The sequence below is a fragment of the Cavia porcellus genome, unplaced genomic scaffold (genome assembly GCF_034190915.1).
Source record: "Cavia porcellus strain 051 isolate PalLab524CR breed Dunkin Hartley unplaced genomic scaffold, mCavPor4.1 scaffold_6, whole genome shotgun sequence".
Classification (NCBI taxonomy): domain Eukaryota; kingdom Metazoa; phylum Chordata; class Mammalia; order Rodentia; family Caviidae; genus Cavia; species Cavia porcellus.
In genome coordinates, this window is record NW_026947489.1 from 39768913 (window position 1) to 39790132 (window position 21220).

Consider the following 21220-nt stretch of genomic DNA (forward strand, 5'->3'; position numbering starts at 1 on the left):
AGCTGTATTCCCTTCCCTGTTCACTAGTTTTTTGAGATACAGTCTTGCTATACAATTCAGGCTGGCTTTGAAGTTACTATGTACTCCAAGCAGGCCTCAAACTCAAGTTGATGTTCCTTTTCTCAACTGTACACCTAGGTATGTTTAGCTCTTTTAATAACTTGTAATTTATTTTGTATAACATGATTTAGAGGTTTATTTTTTTCTTATCAGATATTTAAATAGTAATCATAAAAACATTTAAATACTTTAAAATCTGTTTTGATTTCACTGTTGTACTATTTTAATTACTGGGGCTTTAAAACACCTCTACAGAAAGTGATTTCTGACTTTACTGTAAAGACATATTGACCATTCACTTTAGGGAAATATCACCTTAAAAATATGATTCAGAGAATGGTTTAAGTTTAGGTTAGACCTTTTTTCCTCTTCCATCTAGTATCATAGTTGCAACAGTAAACACATATTTTGCCACAAATTCTGAAATGTGAATAGATTATAAGAGGGTAGGGGATTTACCTCAGTGGCCTAAGCACCTGCCTGGCAAGCGTGAGGTCGAGTTTGATCCCTGGTACTAAAGAAAAGTTTATTACAAGGTCATTAGAATCCAGCTTCTAAGGAATACAGTGATGAATGAAAATACTTTCCCTGCTTTTATGAATCTTACACTTGCCAGACAGGTGCTTATACCACTGAGCTGTATCCCCTTCCCTGTTCACTGGTTTAGTGTTTTTATGAATTATTTAGGATGATGAGCATATATAGAAGAAGTGACTTAGTTTTTCTGGGCAAGTAGAATAGACTTCTTGTGTTATTTAAATGAATAAGGCCAGAATAAACATTTTAGGAAAGTGTAAGTTGAAAAGACATTAAAGTTTCAGGGAAACTTTAAAAAGAAGGAAAAGAAAAGGGAAGAGGAAGGACAGGAAAGGAAAAGAATGGAAAGAAGAAAGAAAATTAGTTTCAGGGGAAGTGAAAGAAAGCAATTATAGCCAAAACAGAGTAAAATAGAATAGATTATTTAGTACCTATTTGTTGATTAGTAATAAGCCATAATGCAAAATAATGGCTACAAGCTGAACTGTAGGCTCAGACAAAAACCTTTACACAAATCTGAGGACAAGGTAAATTTTAGAAACAATTTATAAAATTCAAGTTAAAAAGAAATAAAATGTTAAAAATAAGACCTGGTACATACCATAGTGGCACTTCCAAAGCTTGCCTGAGGTGTTGGGTTCAATCCCCAGTACTACTAAAATAAATTTAAGGATTCTGAGAAGATGGCGGAAAAGTAAGCAGCAGAATAAATAGCCTTTCTGAAAGAAACAACCCAGATGCTGGAATATAGCATTCTGGAGAAGACCAGAAGGAAAAAAAAAATGGTTCTCCTCAACCCAGGAAGGAACTAAGGTGAGAATCAAAGCCCACAGAGAGAAGAAAAAAGACGCCTCGACAGAAGGTGGTAGCCAGGGTCACCTTCACTCAAGTGTGCAGGAAGTGCCACTGGAATCCAGAGACGCACGGTCACAGTGAAGCGGGTGGCTGGCAAACCCGAAGACCTCAACAGGGAGATACGGTGGTAGCGGGGAGCAGCAGACCGGTGGTAGAGGTGGTAGACTATTTTGGAGTCCAGCAAGATAAACCCGGAACCAGAACTGATGGGTGAAAATTGCTTGGACTGAGTCCCGCCCGTGGGCCCTGTTCATTAACCAAGGAAAGGTTTCCCTAAAGATATCCCTAACCAACCCTGCCTGCGCATGGCACACACTAATTTGGTGAAGACTCTCTGTAGTTAACCAGCTCAGAAGGGAGGGGCCAGCCTGCCCCGCCCCTGCTTATACTCCAATTGTCTGCTTGTACTAGATTTGATAGCATGGACAGGTATTCCAAAGGTAGTGAGAAGTACTCTGGTGACCATTTTTGATTTCCTATTAACTTAATTTGAAACCCTGTATTGCTTTCACTATCTTGTTTTGACTGATTTTATTTGAATCTGTTTTGTTTCATAGTATCAAGTCTGAGGGTATAGGCAACTAGTTTGAAGACAGATTCACTTTGATACCCATTATGGTTTGACTATAATCTTTTGAAGTCCTATAATGTCTCCAGTGTTTTCATTTTTTTTTTTTTTTCTTTTTATCGGTACCAGGGATCGAACTCACGACCGCCTGCTTGCAAGGCAGGTATTTATGCCGCTGAGCTAAATCCCCAGCCCACCAGTGTTTCATTTTTATTGATTTTGCTCTATACTGTTTTCAAATTTATTATGCCTGATGATATGGGCAATTCTCTTGAAGATAACAAGAGGCCTTATGGTGATCATTGTTGATGACCTTGTATTTTGGTTTTAAGTCATGTACTGTGTCCATCCTTTTGTTTTGACTGATCCCATTTTGTTTTGTCTCATTCGGTTTTATTGTCTTCAAAATAAAACTTAAAATGTAAAATATTTTAAAATTGGAGAAAGTTGTGGTGGTACACACCTGTAATCTCAGAACTTAAGAGGGTGAGATAAAAGCATCATAGGACTTTGAAAATTCAAGGCCAGCCTGAACTGCATAGTGAAACACTGTCTCAGAAAGACTGAAAAAAAAAGTGTTTTTAAAGTGAGCCATATTCCTATAGACACGTAAAACTAAAAAACATATAAAACTGTTGTACAAGGAGTTCTATCATGGTTACTGTGTTGTCTCTTGTTATCTGTTATCATCAATAGAATTGGCTATATCATCAGATATAATATAATTGAATATATCAGTACATAACAGTATTAATAGAAATCCAACTTTGTAGATAGTGTAGAACTACAAAAACAGGTAGTAATCAAACCAGAATTGGCATCATAGTGAATCATTATCATTTTCATTATAGTTGTCTATACTCTCAGAGTTGATACTATCAACCTTAATTGTTTTGAATAAAATCTGTCAATAAACAGCAATCAAATAAAATTTAACTAAGATCAGTCATGATATAACAGTATAAGTTATACAGGGATCCAGATTAAGTTTATAAGAAATTAAAGATGATTACTGTGCTATATCCTGATATTTTTGGGATAGTTGTCTGTGCCCTCAGATATAGTGCTCATATACAAACTGGGATGGAATAGGTTCTATCTAAGCAGAGTGGTGCAAGTAATAGGGGTTTTAATTTCTGATATACTATTAACAATATCTTCTGCTGTCTTTTTTAAGACTATTCCTCCCCTTTCACTCCCCCAGGGTGTACTGTGCATTTTGGGGTCTCCCCAACACCCTCGGTTTTATATTGGGGGGGGCAACCTGCTATTTACTTAAGTGGTTCCAAACCTTCTCACTCTTGGACTTAATCTCTGGTTGTATTTATTAACCTATTAAAGCCTGTCTTTCCAACCTATCCATAAATACTGGTCCAGTTGCCCCTATTACTCTCTGGTTCCTTATCACATAGAGTACTGTTTTCTCATACTTTATTTTTGGTCCATATACCCTCCTTCAGGTTAATTATATTTCCTATAAAGAGCATCTCAGTGGACCCTACCTCTTGATCCACTCTGCCTGCGATTCTCTCTTCTTTTTTTCTTAATTTAGTGTATCTAGGCCATTTATATTAGTAATTATATCCAACCTTCTCTGTCTCATTTCTGTTGTGCTCTTTTTCTGTCATTAGTCTGTTTGTCTTCTTCATTTTGCTTTCTGCTCCATTCATTGCGGCCTCTTTGCCACTGTTCCTGAAATCCTGGTACTTTTCTCTCTCTTTAGAATTCTTTCAGTATTCTCTGTAGAGTTGGATTGGTGGTTGTGAATTCCCCCAGTTCCTCTTTAACTTGGGAGCATCTTGTTTCTCCATTAATTTCTAGAGACAGTTTTTCCAGATACATCATTCTGGGCTGGAGGTTATTTTCTTTCAGGGCTTTGAATACTTTGCTCCATGCTCTTCTCGATTTGATGGTTTGTGCCGAGAATTCTGCTGTAATTCTGATGGGCTTTCCCTTGTAAGTAATCTGTTTCTTGTCTGTGACAGCTTTTAATATTCTTTGAATTTCTAGGATCTTGATTATTATATGCCTGGGAGTAGTTCTGTTTTGTTTGTAGGTGGCTGGAGTTCTATATGCTTCATACATCTGAATATCATTTACTTTTCCTATGTTTGGGAAGTTTTCCTTAATTTTTTCTGTGAATAGCCTTTGTAGTTCTTTGTTTGTACCCCTGGTTCTTCATTCACATTCTTCATTCTTAAGTTATAGATCCTCTTGTCGTCTTCCAGCCTTTGTATTATTACTGCTTGTTTCCTTGTTATTTTTAAGAAATTTTTTTCCTTTCATGATCCCACTTTGCAAACCTGTCCTCTGGTTTGGATAATCTACCCTTAGTTTCTTTCAAGCAGTTTTGCAAGCTTCCTTTTTTTTTTTTTTTTTTAGTTTTGCCAACTTTCAGTGGAGTTTTTAATTTTCTGATAATCTCTCTGAACCTGCTTCATGAATTCTATGTTTTCTTTATATTCTCCATCAAATGGTTCTTCCTCTTTTTTTTGTTCCTCCATTCTTCCATCTGTGTCTTCTTGAGAAGTGCTTAGCATTACTTTTATTAATCTACTTATATCTTGCTTTACTTGTTAAATATTTCACTTTTCAACTTGTCTATGAGGTCCCCAAGATACCGTTTTATGTCCACTGGTGCTGTGTCTGATATTGTGTGTTTGCTGTCCTCAATCTCCTTCACATTTACCTTTCCTGGGTCAGTGTTCTCAGGGTTGGGGGTTGGGGACCCTTTCTTGTTGCTTCCTCTTCTCATAATTTTTGTTCCTTTCATACAGGTATATATAGGAGACTCCAGTTTCTTTTTTGTTGGTTACAGTTCATCTGAAGCGTGCTGACCTGGTGCTCCTGCCCACTGCAGTGTAGAATGGAGGTACAAACGGGCAGCATATGCTGGGCCCTCCCCTCCACGTCAGTCAACCTGCTGAGGGCTTCACTGCATTAGGGTACGCTGCCAGGCGTAAGAATTTGGTTTGGGCTAACCTATTGGATCTCGGCCCAGGGCATGACACAGGTCAAGCATACCCCACCAATCCTGCTTGAGAAGGGAGCAGCTAACTAAAGTCACTATTGCTCCTTGTTCTCACCAGTCTGCCCAGCCCCAGAATGTCATCTGTTAGAGCCCCTTTTTTCTGAGGATTGGTTTTATTTCCGTCGCTCACCGCAGGTCAATGCAGGTTCCCCACCAGCTCAGCTCTCCATTCAGCTCAGCCAACCCCCAATATATGAGTTCATCTCCAGTGAGCTGAAGCAGCGGGCTTTTGGTAGCTCGGTAAGTCTCAGCTGTGTGAGTTCAAGCGCTGCAGTGGGAGCACCGAGCCTTTAGCTGCTCCAATAGTAGCACTGGGACTGTATGTTTAATTGGTTTTCTCTCAACTTAGTTTGTTCCTGGGTTAGGTACATCCATCTTCCTCTGTTTGGGACTCCCCACACTGTATTATTTTTGTAGTCTAAGTTGACTATCTCAGGGAGCCTCTGTAGCCTGCTTTTATCTATCCGCCATCTTTACCGGAACCAGGTAGGGCTTTTTCTTGTTGCTTCCTCTTCTCATATATTTTGTTTCTTCCATAAAGGCATATATAGAAGGTCTCAGTCTCTTTCTTTGTTGGTTACCGTTCTTCTGAAGCACACGGGCTAGGTGATCCTCTAAATCCTGAATTCTGACCTGAATTTCTTGTAACTTCATTTCCAGTAGAACTATTGTCCCAGTCTCTCATGTCCAGCAATAGAGCTCTCCTTAAATGAGCATTTCTTGTACAGCTGTCAATTTGATCCCATGAATTCATTCAAATCAAAGGCTGAACTTCATGAAGTTTCCAATAAATCAAGTGTTAAATGAAGACAAACAGACAGGAGTGGCAACAAAAATGACTGTTAAAAATGGCAGTCGGGTTGGTAGTACCTGCCTGTGATCCCAGCACTTCAGAGGCTGAGGCAGGATTCCTGTGTGTTCAAGACCAGCTTGAACTACATAGTAAGACTCTGTCTCAAACTGTCCCCTCCAAAACATTTCATATTAGACACAAACATTTCCATTCATTGTCAAGTGTACATATTATTGATTTGTTGTGTCTTTACACTATAACTGGTTATTTAGCATTAAGTCTTGGGTTCATCTGTTTACATTAGATGTTTACCTGTAAGTCACATGCTAAATTGTAAATAGTTCATTATAATTTAGATCATTTGAGTATTAATGTCAATGATAACTTATATGTAATTATATATTAATATTTTATAGTTTAGCAGACCCATCATCTATTGCAATATCACGGAGCTTATGAGGGGGGTAGGGCTTATGTTTAGAAATATCCTGAAAAAGCATAGTATAACTTATTTTCTGGTTAGGTCTTATTTTCAGGGAAATGTGCTTTGCAAATTTTTTCAGTTTTGTTGTTGTTTTTTGGGACAAGTTTCACTGTGTAAGTCATGCTAGCCTTCACCTCAGTATGCAACCCAGGCTGGCCTCAAACTCAACAGTCCTGCCTGAGCCTCCCAAGTGTTGGAATTACAGGTGTATTCCACCATGCCCAACTCAGAATTGTTGTTTGTTTGTTTGTTTTTGAGTCTTGCTGTGTAGTTTAGACTGGCCTTAAACTTACTTTGTAGCCTAGCCTAGCCTAGCCTTGAACTCACAGTGATCTTCTGGTCTCAGTCTCTCAAGTAACGGGATTACAGGTAGGCACCACCACACCTGGCCAAAATACCTTCTTCATGATAGCATTAATTACAATCAACAAAAAGCAGAAACACTCTCAAATATCCAGCAACAGCTGGGCATGGTGACATACGTCTATAATCCCAGCACTTGGGAGGTTGAAGCAGAAGGATTGTAGTGAGTTCTAGACCAGCCTGAGCTACAAAGTGAGCCAAGGTCAACTGTCAGACCTTGTCTCAAAAAGACAAAACAAACAAACAAAAAAACAAATCCAGCAGATGAATGGTAGATAAAATGTGATATTTGTGTGCAATAGATTGTTCTCTATCCTTGAAAAGGAGTCAAATTCCCAGAATGTGGTGGCACACACCTATAATCTCACTTTCTCAGCAGGTTGAGGCAGGACAATCAAAGCTTCAAATCCAGGGCCTGGGGATTTAGCTCAGCGGCATAAACGCCTGCTTTGCAAGCAGGCAGTCGTGAGTTCGATTCACGGTACCGATAAAAAGGAAAAAGACCAAAAAAAAAAAGCGTCAAGTCCAACTGGATCAATTCAGTGAGACCCTTTTTCACAATAAATTTAAAGAGACTGAGGATGTAGCTCAGTCACAGAGTACCCCCTGGGTTCTCCCCATGACTACCAAAAAAAAAAAGAGAGAGAAAGGAAATCACAGTATTGATAAATATGAAAAAATACAGTCACAAATGGCACTATTACATGACTCGACTTAGCTAAGGAACCAAAAATTGGTAATCTTATTATGGGTAGGAATGAAAGTGGAAGGGGGTATTTTTCTTTAATATAATCCTTTGTGTTTGGAATGGTAAAATGGTTCTGTTATCAGGTAGCCTTCTTTCAAAAGTGGCCCTTCAACTAAGCATTACTTGGATCTGAGTTGCTTTTCTCTCTCTCTCTCTGACTCTGTCTCTGTCTCTCATTAGATTCCAGGTGCTCCTCTGGAACAAAGAATAGGACAAAACAAGCAAAAGGGAAAAAAATAACAAAGTTTATTTGATATATTAGAAGCGAAGGGGAAGTAAACTGGTTCTGAAAAGTGAGCTTGGGCTAGGTCAAGAGAAAAAGGAGGGAAAAGGCAAAAATAAAAACGCATGCTGCTTCTGAGAAACAGAGCGCGGGCTGTTGTGGAAAGTTCGGATACCAAGCTCCTCATGGCTCACCTCTCCTTTTATGCTGTTCAAATCTCAAGAAAATGCTCTAGAGCTAATATATTCAGTGCTAGGATCCCATGTCTCAGCTCAGGTCTAGGCCATCCTATCTATCGAAAACCTGTTGGGCTTCTCACCAGAAGTCCATATACAACAAGACTGCACATGTTCTGGAATTTAGTAATTAGTATATCATCCCTTATCCTCCTAGCTCAGGTTTGGTTTTGTTTGTTTGGGTTTTGGAGGGATTGTTTATTTGTTTTTTAAGACGTGGTCTTGCTATGTAGCTTAAGCTGGCCTCAAATTTGTAGCAATCCTCCTGCCTCAGGTTCCCAAATTTTGGAATTACAGACATTTATCACTACCTCTGACTTCCTATCTCAGTTTTGAAGATTCATAATGCTACAAGAATGTGAATGTATGTAAAATGAAAATTAAAACAACACTGGGATTCTGTCTCACTCTAGAAAGACTGGCTATCATGGGTAAGTCAACCAATAAGAATACTGGACAAACTGTAGGGAAAAAGAAACCCTTTTCCATTGTTGGTAGAAATATAAATTGGTACAATTACTATGGAGATCAATATGAAGATTCCTCAAAAAAGTGAAACTAGAGGTGCCATATGCCTTTGTCAGTAGTTCTCAGGAGATTTATAATTGTGTGTGTGTGTGTGTGTGTGTGTGTGTGTGTGTGTGTGTGTGTTTGAGATGCACTCTTAACTGTTGTTCAGGCTGGCCTTTAACTGACTGTACTCACTGTGTAGCAATTCTGCCTCAGCCTCCCAAGTTCTAGGATTAAAAGTGTGTGTCACCAACACAGGCATGTATTTTGAGTCAGTCCTGCTTATGGCTTGTTTGGCTGTTCATACTTTCAAGTTTCTAGTGTTGATTATCAAGTTAGAGGGATTGTAACCATCACTTTTTTTTTGGTACCAGGATCAAACCCACAATCACGCACTTGCAAGACAGACACTTATTCCACTGAGCTAAATCCCTGGCCCATAACCATCACTCTTAAACATCTTTTTTTCTATTTTGAATTTGTTTTCTCTTAATGTTATACTGTCTTACGTTTGGCTCCTGTTGTTTTCCTTTAGAAGGATTTGCTTCTCAGAAGTCAGTGTTGTCCTTTGTTTCTTGGATGCCAGGATTCCAGTTGCTTTCTGTTGTGCCCTAGGCCACTGATCTCTGTGTGTGTGTGTGTGTGTGTGTGTGTGTTTACACTCCAGTCTGCTTTGTTGTTGAATACTCCTGAATTTTCATTTTAGATTTCAATTCACAGTGTTGTTTGTTTTTTGGTGATAGGCTTCCTTGTGCACTCAAAGTTTCTCTGTGTAATTTAGGTTGGCCAAGGGCCTAGGGATTTAGCTTAGTAGCATAAGCGCCTGCCTTGCAAGTGTGCAGTTGTGAGTTTAATCCCTGGTACCCAAAAAAAAAACAAGTTCAGGCTGGCCCTACACCCACTTTGTAGCCCAGGCTGGCCTCCGTCTTTTTGGGGAGTCCTCTCACCTCATTGTCCAGGTATTGGAATTGCAGATGTGCACCACACACCCAGCTTTCTCCATTCACTCTTGATTCCTGCCTTTCTATGCAGTCTTTGGATGATCCTTGAACAAGTTCTAGGAGTTGTTTTGTTTTGTTCCTTTTGAGTCGATCTCACTATGTAGTTTAAGCTGGACTTGAACTAGCAGTCATCCCTCCTCAGCTTTCTGAGTGGTGAGATTATAGGCATGTACGACCATACCTATCTTACTTTGTTTTATTTTTTTTTCTCTCCCATATCAGTGCTCCTTCATACATATCAGTCCTTCTTCATATTGTGTGTGTGTGTGTGTGTATGTTTTATGTGTACTCAGGATTGAACCCAAGGAAATTCTTAACACTGAGCTACATTCCCAGTCCTTTTTATTTTTTATTTTGAGACCTAGTCTTACAAAATTGCCCCCAGGCTGGCTTCCTTCTGCTTTAGTCTTTTGAGTAGCTGAAATATTGATATGTACTCTAAATTATTGTTATACTTGAAATAGTACTTAAAAGCCCTTTTCTGGGGCTGGAGAGAGAGCTCAGAGGCATAAGTAATACCTGTCTGGCAAGTGCAGCGTCCTGAGTTAAATTCCTGGTACCACAAAAAAAGAGTCCTTTTCTATCTTTGTGATTTCTGACAGTTTTTGTTGAATGATATTTTTTCCTGTATCATAGTTTTCTGCATTTTAACATTTGTAGGAATTTTTTGCTGGATACAGGACATAATGAATGTCACAGTATTGTCTATCTGGCTTTTGAGGTTTTTCATGAGTATCCACTGTTTTGGGAAGCATTTAAGTCTCTTGTGAACCAGCATGTAGTCTTTTGAAGGTTCTTTTTGAACTTAGTTTAACTGACATTTAGTCTAATGATAATCTCTACAACACTGGGTAACATCACTTTTTAGGATTTTCGTTGCATGTTTCCACTATGCCTAGTAGAGTCTTGAGTATTTACCAACATGGAATTCTCTAAAAAGTGTTTAGTTTATAATTCTCTGATTTCTTTGTTTGGCTGTATGTTATTTTACCCTTCATATGCATATCTTAGTATTTAGCAATATAATAAAAGACTCAGATTTACAGTCATTTTCTATAGCTTGAGCTTTTCAGCATTTACCCATTTATTTCAGCAGAAATAGCATATCTATTTCTGCACCAAGATCATTCTGAGAAAGACGAGGTGGTTCTGTCACTCACTCACTCCTTTCAAGTTTCTTCAGGAATCCCAATGTTGCATTAACTGTCACCCAATCTAATAATAATTATTTCACAGATCATCTCTATGTTTACTGTTTACTGTTAGGTCTTAAGTGGACAAGTCTAGTATCAGTTAACATAACATACCCAGATAATTAAAATTATTCTTAAACTTCTCTTTCTAGGTTTACAGAAGCACAAGTTGAGATTCCCAGTCCTCCTGAAACCCCAGCCAAACCTCCTGAACCTGAAAGTACCTTACAGCCTGTACTGTCTCTTATCCCAAGAGAAAAGAAGGCACCTCGTCCTCCAAAAAAGAAGTATCAGAAGGCTGGGCTATATTCTGATGTTTACAAAACTACGGAGTAAGTAATGGTTAACAGTCAGCTGGTATCTTTCAAATGTCTATTATTTTTCTATGATTTTAAAAAAATAGACTATCAGAAAAACATGTAAGCTTTATATATACAGATATCAGTCTCATCTCAAATATGTTAGTGTCTTACCTTTTTTTTTGATTGCTTAGACAAAATACCAGTTGAGGAAAGGTTTATTTCATCTCAGTTTATAGAGTTCTTAGTCCATACTGATTCCAAGGTAGGGCTGTATGGCAGAGGGACACCACAGAACAAAAACAGTCCTTTGCAAGGCAGAGAGGAGGCAGCTGACAGCAAGCCATAAGCAACAGCAACCTGCCATCTTTCTGTTCCTTACATTCTAACCTTGCCACAAGCCTATTAATTGACGCCACCAGATCTTAGTCTTCCTATCTTTTTTTTCTTTTGTTTATTTTATTAAATTTATTGATACAAATCCCTGCATACCAGAGGTTGAGGCAGGACAATTTCTGCAAGTTTGGGGCTAGCTTAGTCTACATAGTGAGTTTAGTGAACTATATAATGAGACACTATTTCAAAGAGCCAAAAAAAATTTAAAAATTTATTGGTATAGGCCAGGCAAGGCAGCAAATGCCTGTAATCCCAGCACTTGTGAGGCTGAAGCAGGAGGATCACTACAGGTTCGAGGCCAGCTTGAGCTACAAAGGCCAGCCTAAACTGCATAATGAAACCCCATCTCAAAAAGACAAAAAAAAAATTAAAAAGTTTATTGGTACATTTTACTTATACATAGTGATCACATTCATCGTAGAGAATTGGTACCTGTACATAATATAACGATTCTTTTTTTCCCCCATTCCCTAACCTACCTTCAGCCTCTCTTCTCTGGTTTTTTTGTTTTGTTTTTGTTTTTGTTTTTGTTTTGAGACAGGGTCTTGCTCTATAATTCACACTGACCTTGTACTCATAGGTGGCCCCTATTGACCTCAAACTCACAGCAATCCTTCTGCCTCAGCCTCCCAAGACTGGGGTTGTAGGTATGCACCTCCACAGCCAGTCCTCCCTACCTTTCCAGATTACATTGCTTTAGTTTGGATTCCAGTTTTACAAATTTCCACTTCCCAAAACACATAAATATTTCTCGTGACTATGGTTGCCTAATTTTCTTGAGGGCCTGCACTCAATTTTCTTTAAGGGTATACTTTAAATTCTCCCTGATGGTCTGAGTTAACTGGATATAATTGGTAGAGCAGTGACAATACACCAGTGCCAGTGACAGAGGAGAAGGACCAGGCACTTAAGCATTGATCAAAGTCACCTTAGTAGAAGTAATTACAGATAATGAAAAGAGATGAGAGAGGGCAGGGATACTGCTCAGTGACACAGCAACTGCCTGGCAAGCATGAGGTCCTGAGTTCCATTCCTGGTACATTAGAAAAATTATGGCAAATACAAGGTCCTGAGTTCTTGTCCCATTACCGGAAGAGAAGAGAAGAGAAGAAAAAAAATAAGAGAGACACCACAGATATTTCACCACCAAATACAATGTTGCAGAAATCTGACAGCCTTGAAGACACATACAATAGCACAGATCACCCCCCCCCCAAAAAAGAGAGAGAGAGATACATTCAACAGAGAAAGAGGTTAGGTGTAGTGTGTAGTCACTCTGTACAAGAAAATTCACACAACCACAATCCTATTCACAGTTCAAATTCACATTCTCATCCAAACAGTAATCCAGCAAAATTTCAGATGCACCTTATGATTGAGAAATGACTGGTCTGTACACATTAGCTTTTCTAGGAAAAAATATTACAGTCATGAAGGGAAGTTTTATAGTGGGAAAACCCAGAAGAGTCGCTTCAAAGAGAACAGAGACCAAAAACAGTAAGGTGGCAGTTAATAGCTTCCCAAAGATAGGGGGATCACAGAAGAAAGATGATACAAGCAACAACCACTGGTGATAACATGCAAAGAAATAGTTACAAACAGTATATGTAAGCTTGTCTTTTAAGATGGTAACAGGGTAGAAAATGACTAATCAGTGACATTTTCAGTTCTAGAACATATATCTACTGTGCTTCATTCCATACCAGCATAGAAGGAAAAAAGTCATTAGGATCTGAATTTAGAGGGGAAAAAAAGAGATAAAAAGAGGAAACTAGAGATTTAAGAGTTACATATCATTTGGTGTAAAGAGAGCAACAGATACAATCAAATAAGACAAAACAGAATAAAACCAAACAAAATAATGAAAATGATACAGGACTTTTAAAACAAGATAGTAGAGAATTAACTGTAGCTACCACCTTCAGAAGGAAATCCCCCATAGATGCCATACTGTATATTGTTATCCTCTAAATAGATGATCAAATTACTGACTTCAGGCCTGCAAAGTCAATGAAACACTTAACATTGCAAACATTAGGTTGTATTTTACTTCAGTAATTGTCAACTCAGCTTGTGTATCTCCAGATCAGCCAGTCATCACAGTGTATGTGTGTGGTGGGAGAACCTTGGTTCTTTTTGTCTTTTAGCCTGCGTGCCAGGAGGGGCTGGCATCTGGTTTTCCTCCTTGCAGCCCACACATGATGTCGACTGACAGGAAGTGTCTGGCTTCCTGTTCTCTTCCCTGTAGCCCATGAATTGCCACCATATTTGTGTTTTAAAAATTTCTCTGAGATTCAAAAATCCCTATTGTGAAAATGGACTGAAATAATATCACTTTGTTACCGGGCATGGTGGTGCACTTTTGTAAGCGAGAGGCAGAAGGATGGCCATGAGCTCAAGTCCAGCCTAGACTACAATAGTGAGATCCTGTTTTAAAAAAAATCAAATATCACTTTATGCTACAACTAGTCTTCATTTTGTAAAACTAAATAGGAAGAAAATGGTTTGTTCTGGAGTACTTTTATTTTCCTGTGTTGAAAAACTAGGCCCTCATACATGCTAAACACTGTAGCCCTCAGCTACACCTCAACCCCCTTTTTACAGACAAAGAATCTTGCTTTTGCTTGCTCAGAATGGTCTTAAACTTACAGTCTTACTGCCTCAGTTGTCAGAGTTGCATCTGTAATCTCAATTGTTAGAATTATAGTTGTGTACCACAACACTATTACTTTGAATAGGCCAGGCGTGGTGGTCCCTGAAATCCTACATTCTGGAAAGCTAAGGTAGAAGAATAACAAGTTCAAAACCTACACAGAGACCTTCATAAGACCTTGCCTCAAAAAATAAAAAAAGGCTGCCAGGCGCAGTGGTGTGCACCTGTAATCTTAGCACTCAGGAGGCTTAGTCAGGAGGACTGTCATGAGTTCAAAACAGCATCCACTACAAAGTGAGACCCTGTCTTCAAAAAAATTCTGAGTGAATGGATGAATTAGTCAATAAATGGAATGTAGATCAGTGCAAAAGCCTAGGGTTAGAAATCTGGTATTGCCCTCTCCACCCCAAAAAAGAAAAGTAAACAGACTAATAAGCCAGACTACTAAGTGTGTGTGCATGAGTGTGTATGTGTGTGTGTGGTTGTATTTTAGTGCTGGAGGTTGAATCCAGAACCTTCACATGCTATACACATGGTGTAACAATGACATACACTCTCGGCCCTTGCATATGTATTATTAAAAACTGATTCCAGTGTATTTTTTTGTACTGGGACTCAAACTCAGGACCTTACACTTGCCAGGCAGGTGCTGTGCCATTGAGTGTATTTCCACTGCATTTTTTTTTTTTTTTTTTTTTTTTTTTGTCTTTTTCGTTTTTATCAGTACCAGGGATCAAACTCATGACTGCCTGCTTGCAAGGCAGGTGCTTATGCCGCTGAGCTAAATCCCCAGCCCCTCCACTGCATTTTGTGAGCTATTTTTTCTTAGTGGCAAATTTCCCTTCTAGTGCATTTTTGTGAGCTGTATTTTCTTAGTGGCAATTTTTTTTTTAACTGATAAACTTTACTTTTTAGAGCAATTTTAAGTCCCCACCAAAATTGAATGGAATTTTCAAATACTTCATATGTCCTCTGTCCCTGCACGTGTACAGCATTCCCCAGTATGGACTACACAACTCTGGTACTTGTGTTATAATTAAGACACTACAATGAGACATTATTGTCATCCAGAGTACATAATTTACAGTAGGGTTCAATCTTGGTGTTGTATAGTCAGTAGATTTTTAACACATATTAATGACATGTCAGCTATTCTAGTATCACAAAGTAGTTTCACTGAGCCAAATGTTGTGGCTCATACCTCTTAATTCCAGTAGGAGGATCACCATGACTTCAAGGCCAGCCCAGGCTACATAATGAGTTCAAGACCATCCTCAAATACATAGTAACATTCTTTCTCAAAAACAACTAAAAAATCCTCTGTGCTCTGACAGTCTTTCTGGGAAGAATGATTCCAGTTAAAATCACAAGCTGGTATGCTGGTATATATACCTGTTACCCAACTATACCTGTTACTCAGGATGCTGAGGCAGGAGGATTCTAAGTTTAAGACCTGGACAATTTGGCAAGGTGTAGGTCAGCACTAGAGTGCTTATTTAACATATACAAGGGCCTGGGTTCACTCTTTAATACATGAAGTGAATAAATCTTGTCTCCATATAAGCTTTGGTCCTTTTCGTTACCTTCTGTTTCTTTTCTTGTTTTTCTTTGTTCTCTCTTGTTCTGTCTTTCTCTTTTTGACTTCAAGGCTCTTGCTAATTTTTGTCATCTTTATTTAAAAAATTTGTTGTTTTTTTTTTTTTTTCCTTTTTATCAGTACCGGGGATCAAACTGACGACTGCCTGCTCGCAAGGCAGGCGCTTATGCCGCTGAGCTAAATCCCCAGCCCCTTATTAAAAAATTTTATACCAATAAAATTAATTTTTCTTTTCATCAAACAAGTTCCTTTGTATATTTAAAAAAAGAGGGAGTAGAAAAAAAGGGTGAGGGGTTCAAGATAAAAGAGCCCATTATGGTAGCACACACTTATAATCCCAGCGTACAGAAGACTGAGCCAGGAGGATTGTTGTGAGTTGGAGGCCAGTTTGGGCTACGTAGTGAGGTTTTTCTTTTGTTTTGTTTTTCTTTTTCCTTTTTATTGGTACCGGGGATCGAGCTCACGACTGCCTGCTTGCAAGGCAGGCACTTATGCCGCTGAGTTTTAAGACCAGCCTAAACTGGATGACTAAACCCTGAATCCAAAAAACCAAAAAGAGAAGGAGATAGACTACATTTTGAGAGACTCTAAAAGAAGACCATCCCTCCTACTTTGGGAAATGTCCCTGCAAAGGCTCATGTAACAAAGTTTCATTTACCATCCTATATCTTTTGTTGGTGATAGAACCTTTGGAACATCAGGCCTAGCAATTTCAGGGACAGTCTAAACTGCATAGCAATTTAGATCAATAAAAGATAAATAAATATCAATAAAATATATCAATAAAAGATATCATATCAATAAAAGATAAATAAATAAATTTTACTACATGTTCCATTCAGTAAAATACACTACTGAATGGATGGCAGTGTAGCTCCATGGTAGAACAAAAGATTACTATGTGCAAAACTCTTGAGTTCAGTCCGCAACAGCAAAAACACTACAATTGTTGTGCAACCATTAATACTATCCATCCCAATAATTTTTTTATCACTCAAACTGAGTTATTTTATTCTTAAAATAGAGATTCTAATTTCTCACCCATGGCTGCTCAGATACGATATATGTAAATGTAAATGTATCTATATGATACATGTAAAATACCTAGCATCCAGGAGATAGTCATAGTAAATCTTAGTTCTTCATCTGTTTTTCTTATGTAGTTTTCAATTAGCAATAATCGCGCCTCGGATAAACCTCATTGGCTACGATACTGCCACTGCGCAAAGCTCTTATGTAGTTTTCTTGAGATGTAATTCACACATCAAACAAGCTTTCTTATGTAATGTGTACATTTGTCTTTGTTATATAGGTAGTTCACCACTTAGTGGAAGTTTGACATTGCTCAACTTTGTAATTTTTTTTTTTTTTTTTTTTTTTTTTTTTTTGTCTTTTTCCTTTTTATCGGTACCGGGGATCGAACTCACGACTGCCTGCTTGCAAGGCAGGCGCTTATGCCGCTGAGCTAAATCCCTAGCCCCGACATTGCTCAACTTTGTAATGGTCCACAAGCCATTCACATTCATTAGAAACTGAAGTGAGTTCCTGTACAATATAGGAATCCAAGCAGTGAAACTGATAAATTTGGAATTTTTTTAGCTGAGCTCAGCAACCACTCACATAGACCCCTGTTTCAGAGTCCCACCAAGTGGCACTGAACTGAGGGGTCACAGGGCATTAAAAGCAAAAAAACCGCAAAGCAAGACATTGTGTTGGAAACAGTCTAGCTAGACTCTTACATTAATTTTGTTTGACACCTGTATCCTGCTTCTTTGTTAAGCAAGTTAATTTTTCTCTCGTGGGTGCAGCTCATTTTACTTTTCTTAGGGATTTGTGCCCTGAGTAGTTTTTTGCTCTTCTGGGTCAAATACAGGGCACTAGTCAAATATACGGCACAAGATGGCATCAGTTATGCAAACCTACAGCAGAAACCACATTTAGAATTTGGTTTTTGATCTTTTCTCGATATGCCTTGTAACATTCATATTCTTGTGATTCACAACCACAAGATTGTAAAGATCAGCAAGCAATTAGTATTCTAGACAGTGCACTGTGTTTAGGTGTGCTAAGTGATTTTTTTTGTTGTTGCTGTTATTTATTGTCTTTTTGAGACAGGGTCTCGCTATGCAGTTGAGGCTGGCCTTGAGCTCACTTTGTAGCCCAGGCTTGCAAAGATTCTCCTGCCTCAGCCTCCCAAGTGCTGGGATTACAGGCATGCACCACCACACCTGGCTCTAAATGCTTTTTTTAAAAAAAATTTTTTTAACTTGGAATTGAACTCAGGGAATGATGAGCTATATCTTCTTCTTGGGTTTTTTTGAAATTGGATATTGCTATGTATTGTCACAGCTGGACTTGAACTCATTACATTCATAATGCCTAAAGCTTCCTTCCGGGGGTTGGAATCACAGGTGTGTGCCACCCCATCCAGATCTTAATTTCATTTTGAGACAGAATCTCTAAATTGTACATGATGTCCTCAAATTTATGATCATTCTACCTCAGCCTCTTGAATAGCTGGGTTTACAGGCCTGTGATACTACTCCCACCTAAATGAATGCTCGTTTTACAGTATCTTAGCGTAGGTGGTTTACTGGAATGCAACTCCATAAATCCAGGGACATCTATATAAAATGTAAATATTGCCAAAATCTGCTTCCATGAGTGCTATTGGACTCCTTTTGGAGTCCTAGAAATCTATATGATCATGTTGTCAAATACTTACTTTTTTTTTTTAAGTTTTGAAACTAGGTCTTACTAAATTGCCCAGGCTGAGCTGAAACTCATGGTCCTCCTGCCCAGGCCTCCCAGAATGCTGTGATTACAGGCACCTGTGTTCAGCTGTTTTGTTTTGTAGTTGTTAGTTTTGTTTTGTGGTTTCTCAGGCTTGCTTTTTTTTTTTTTTTTTTTTTTTTTTTTGGTACCAGGACTCAAAACTCGGGACCTCATGCTTGCCAGGCAGGGACTGTGCCCCATATGCACCCCCATTTTTTTTTTTTTTTTAGAAATAGTTTCACTATGCAATTCAAGTGCCCTTGAACTCTGCAACCTCAGTTGGTGTTGAACTCATGGCAATCCTTCTATCTCAACCTCCCGAACCACCTGGCTTTTTTTTTTTTTTTTTTTTTTTTTGAGACAAGGTTTTAATCGGGGACCTGGTCAAGATCCCCAGTCTCCCAAACAAATGTTCAGCAAAGGCTTAAATAAATAAGACAAGTGGTATGATTTTAGGGCTCTAGAAGGATAAAAACTCTCTGGCAGAGTTTGAAAGTCTGGGAGCTGAGACAAAGAGCTTCTCTGTGTGGCCCATATTTATTAGGCTTTCAAACAAAGAGAGGGGATAGTAAGGAAAGCGGTGGAACTGAGCAGGACCTTGGGAGTCACTTCAAAGACTTCTCCAAGTATTAAATTATTCCATTTAGGAAAACTGTCTTATCTCCATGACAACATTTATGGTGGGAATAAGACAATAGAAGTGAGATGCCTGCAGCTGCAGTCTTTATTTACTTACTTAATTGGGGTTGGAGCCAGGTATCCTCAGCAGTGGCCTTACCTTGACCTTTGAGCATTTCTGGCATCATAGGCCATTCACTGTAGGTCTTGGCCAGAACCAGTGATACATGAAGTTCATTTACTCTGAGTCTGCTGCCTTTCCTCAGACAAGAAGAAAGGCCTAGGCCTAAGACAGACTCACAGATAAACATAGAAAGCCAATTAGTTAATTTTAAATCCTGCTCAGTGCTGCTTCTTAGTGATCTCCAACAGATGTTGCTGTGTACCTCAGACTTATCCTTAAATTTACTCTGTAGCCCAGGCTGGCCTCAAACTCTGGATCTTCCTATTTCCACTTCCCTGGTACACAGATTATAGTTGTTTGCTGATGTGCTTAGATACCTCACAGCTTCAAGTACACTTTTCATGAGACTACTGAACATCTTTTCAAATGTATGATGATTTAATTGTATTTTTTGTGAACTGTTAACTTCTTGTCTGTTACCACAGTTTTCATTAGATTTTAGTCTTTTTTTCCAGATCCATTTTATTTTAAAGAAAAAAAATGAAATTTCAAAACACGTTAATCAGGAAGCAATAATGGTACTTATATTGCTCATTGTCATCCCCAAATCATTCACCCATAGCACAACACATTGCATTTAATTGTCCAAACAATACCAGCACAAATCTTTCTTTTTAGTGAACTCAGAGAAATCAGTTGTGTAACTATCTTACATACTACTTACACAATGGTGTAACTATCAGTAGTGTAACAATTTTTTATATATGTACACATATACATAGTTTCAGCCTTCTCACACTAGTAAGATGATGCGATGTTGACTTGTGTGTCTTTATTTCATTGAGTATTTTCTCAGTGAAATTGCATTCATTTTCCTATTAAAGTCTCCAGTTTATCCTTCTTTATGGCTTAGTAGTTCTCCATTATATAAAAATACCACATCTTGGGCCAGGAATATACCTTAGTGGCATCAGCACCTGCCTGGCAAGCACAAGGTCATGAGATCAATCCCCAGTATGAAAAAAAAGTGGTACACCTTTTTTATCCATTCCTCAGTCGATGGGCATTTAGGTTGTTTCCAAGATCTGGCTATTACAGACTGTGCTGCTTTAAACATGGGTGTGCATATATTGTTGTGATATGATGTTTTTTAATTCTTTTGGGAAGATAACCAGAAGGAGATTAGCTTGTCGTAGTTTTTTGAGGAATCTCCACACACATTTCCACAGTGATTGCACCAGGCTGCCTTCCCACCAACAATGGAGAATGATTTCTTTTTCCCCACAGCTGCTCCAGCATTTGTTATTGGTTGATTTCTTTTTGGGGGGAGGGGTTGATTTCTTGATAGTAGCCATTCTTTCTGGGGTAAGACGGAATCTCAGTGTTGTTTTAGTTTGCATCTCTTGAGTAATGAATGATGTTGAACATTTTTTCACCTATTTATTTGCTGTTTGTATTTCTTCATCTAAGAAGCATGTTCATCTGAGATACCCATTTTTGGCCTGGGTCTTTAAATGTAAGAGGATTGATTTGTTTTTTTCAGTATTTTATAACTTCTCAATAATAATCTTTTGTCTGAGGTACAACTGGCAACATTTTCTCCCATATTATTTATTGTCTCTTCCCTATGTTACTGGTTTCTGTAGCTGTGCAAAAGCTTTTCAATAGGATGAGATACCAGTTGTTGATTCTTTGTGGTATTTCCTGTGCAGAGTTTTGTTCATAAAGTCTTTGCCTACACAGTATTTTCAGGAGTTTTACTTGCTCTGTCTTATAGAAGATTTAATATTTCTATTTTAATATTAAGATCTTTAATCCATTCTCATTTTAGCTTAGTGCATGGTGAAAGATACGGGTCCAGCTGGGGATTTAGCTAATGGCTTAAGCACCTGCCTGGCAAGTGCAAGGTTGTGAGTTTGATCCCCAGTACCAAAAAAAAGAAAGATATGGGTCCAGTTTTTATCTTTGGCATGTAGAGTCAGTTTTTCCAGCACCATTTATTAAAGAGACTATCCTCCAGTGACTCTGTTTCCACCTTTTTCAAATACATTAATGTAGCTTAGTGTGTCTGGAATTGTTTCTGCATCTTCTAATCTGTTCCATTGATCTTTGAGTCTGGTCTGTTTTGTTTTGTGCCAGTTTTTATCACAGTAGTT

General features: G+C 38.4%; 1 protein-coding gene and 1 pseudogene across 6 annotated transcripts in view; one reads left to right on the forward strand and one right to left on the reverse strand.

The window, feature by feature from the left end:
- Positions 1-21220, forward strand: part of Ash1l (ASH1 like histone lysine methyltransferase) — a 167393-nt gene that overhangs the window by 83754 nt on the left and 62419 nt on the right. For all 6 annotated transcript variants that reach the window (XM_063249573.1, XM_063249571.1, XM_063249572.1 and 3 more), the window contains one exon: positions 10755-10934. In XM_063249573.1, coding sequence (XP_063105643.1) covers positions 10755-10934 — 180 coding nt within the window. The remainder of the gene's footprint in view (positions 1-10754; positions 10935-21220) is intronic.
- On the reverse strand, positions 16696-16778 carry LOC111758520 (U4 spliceosomal RNA; annotated as a pseudogene).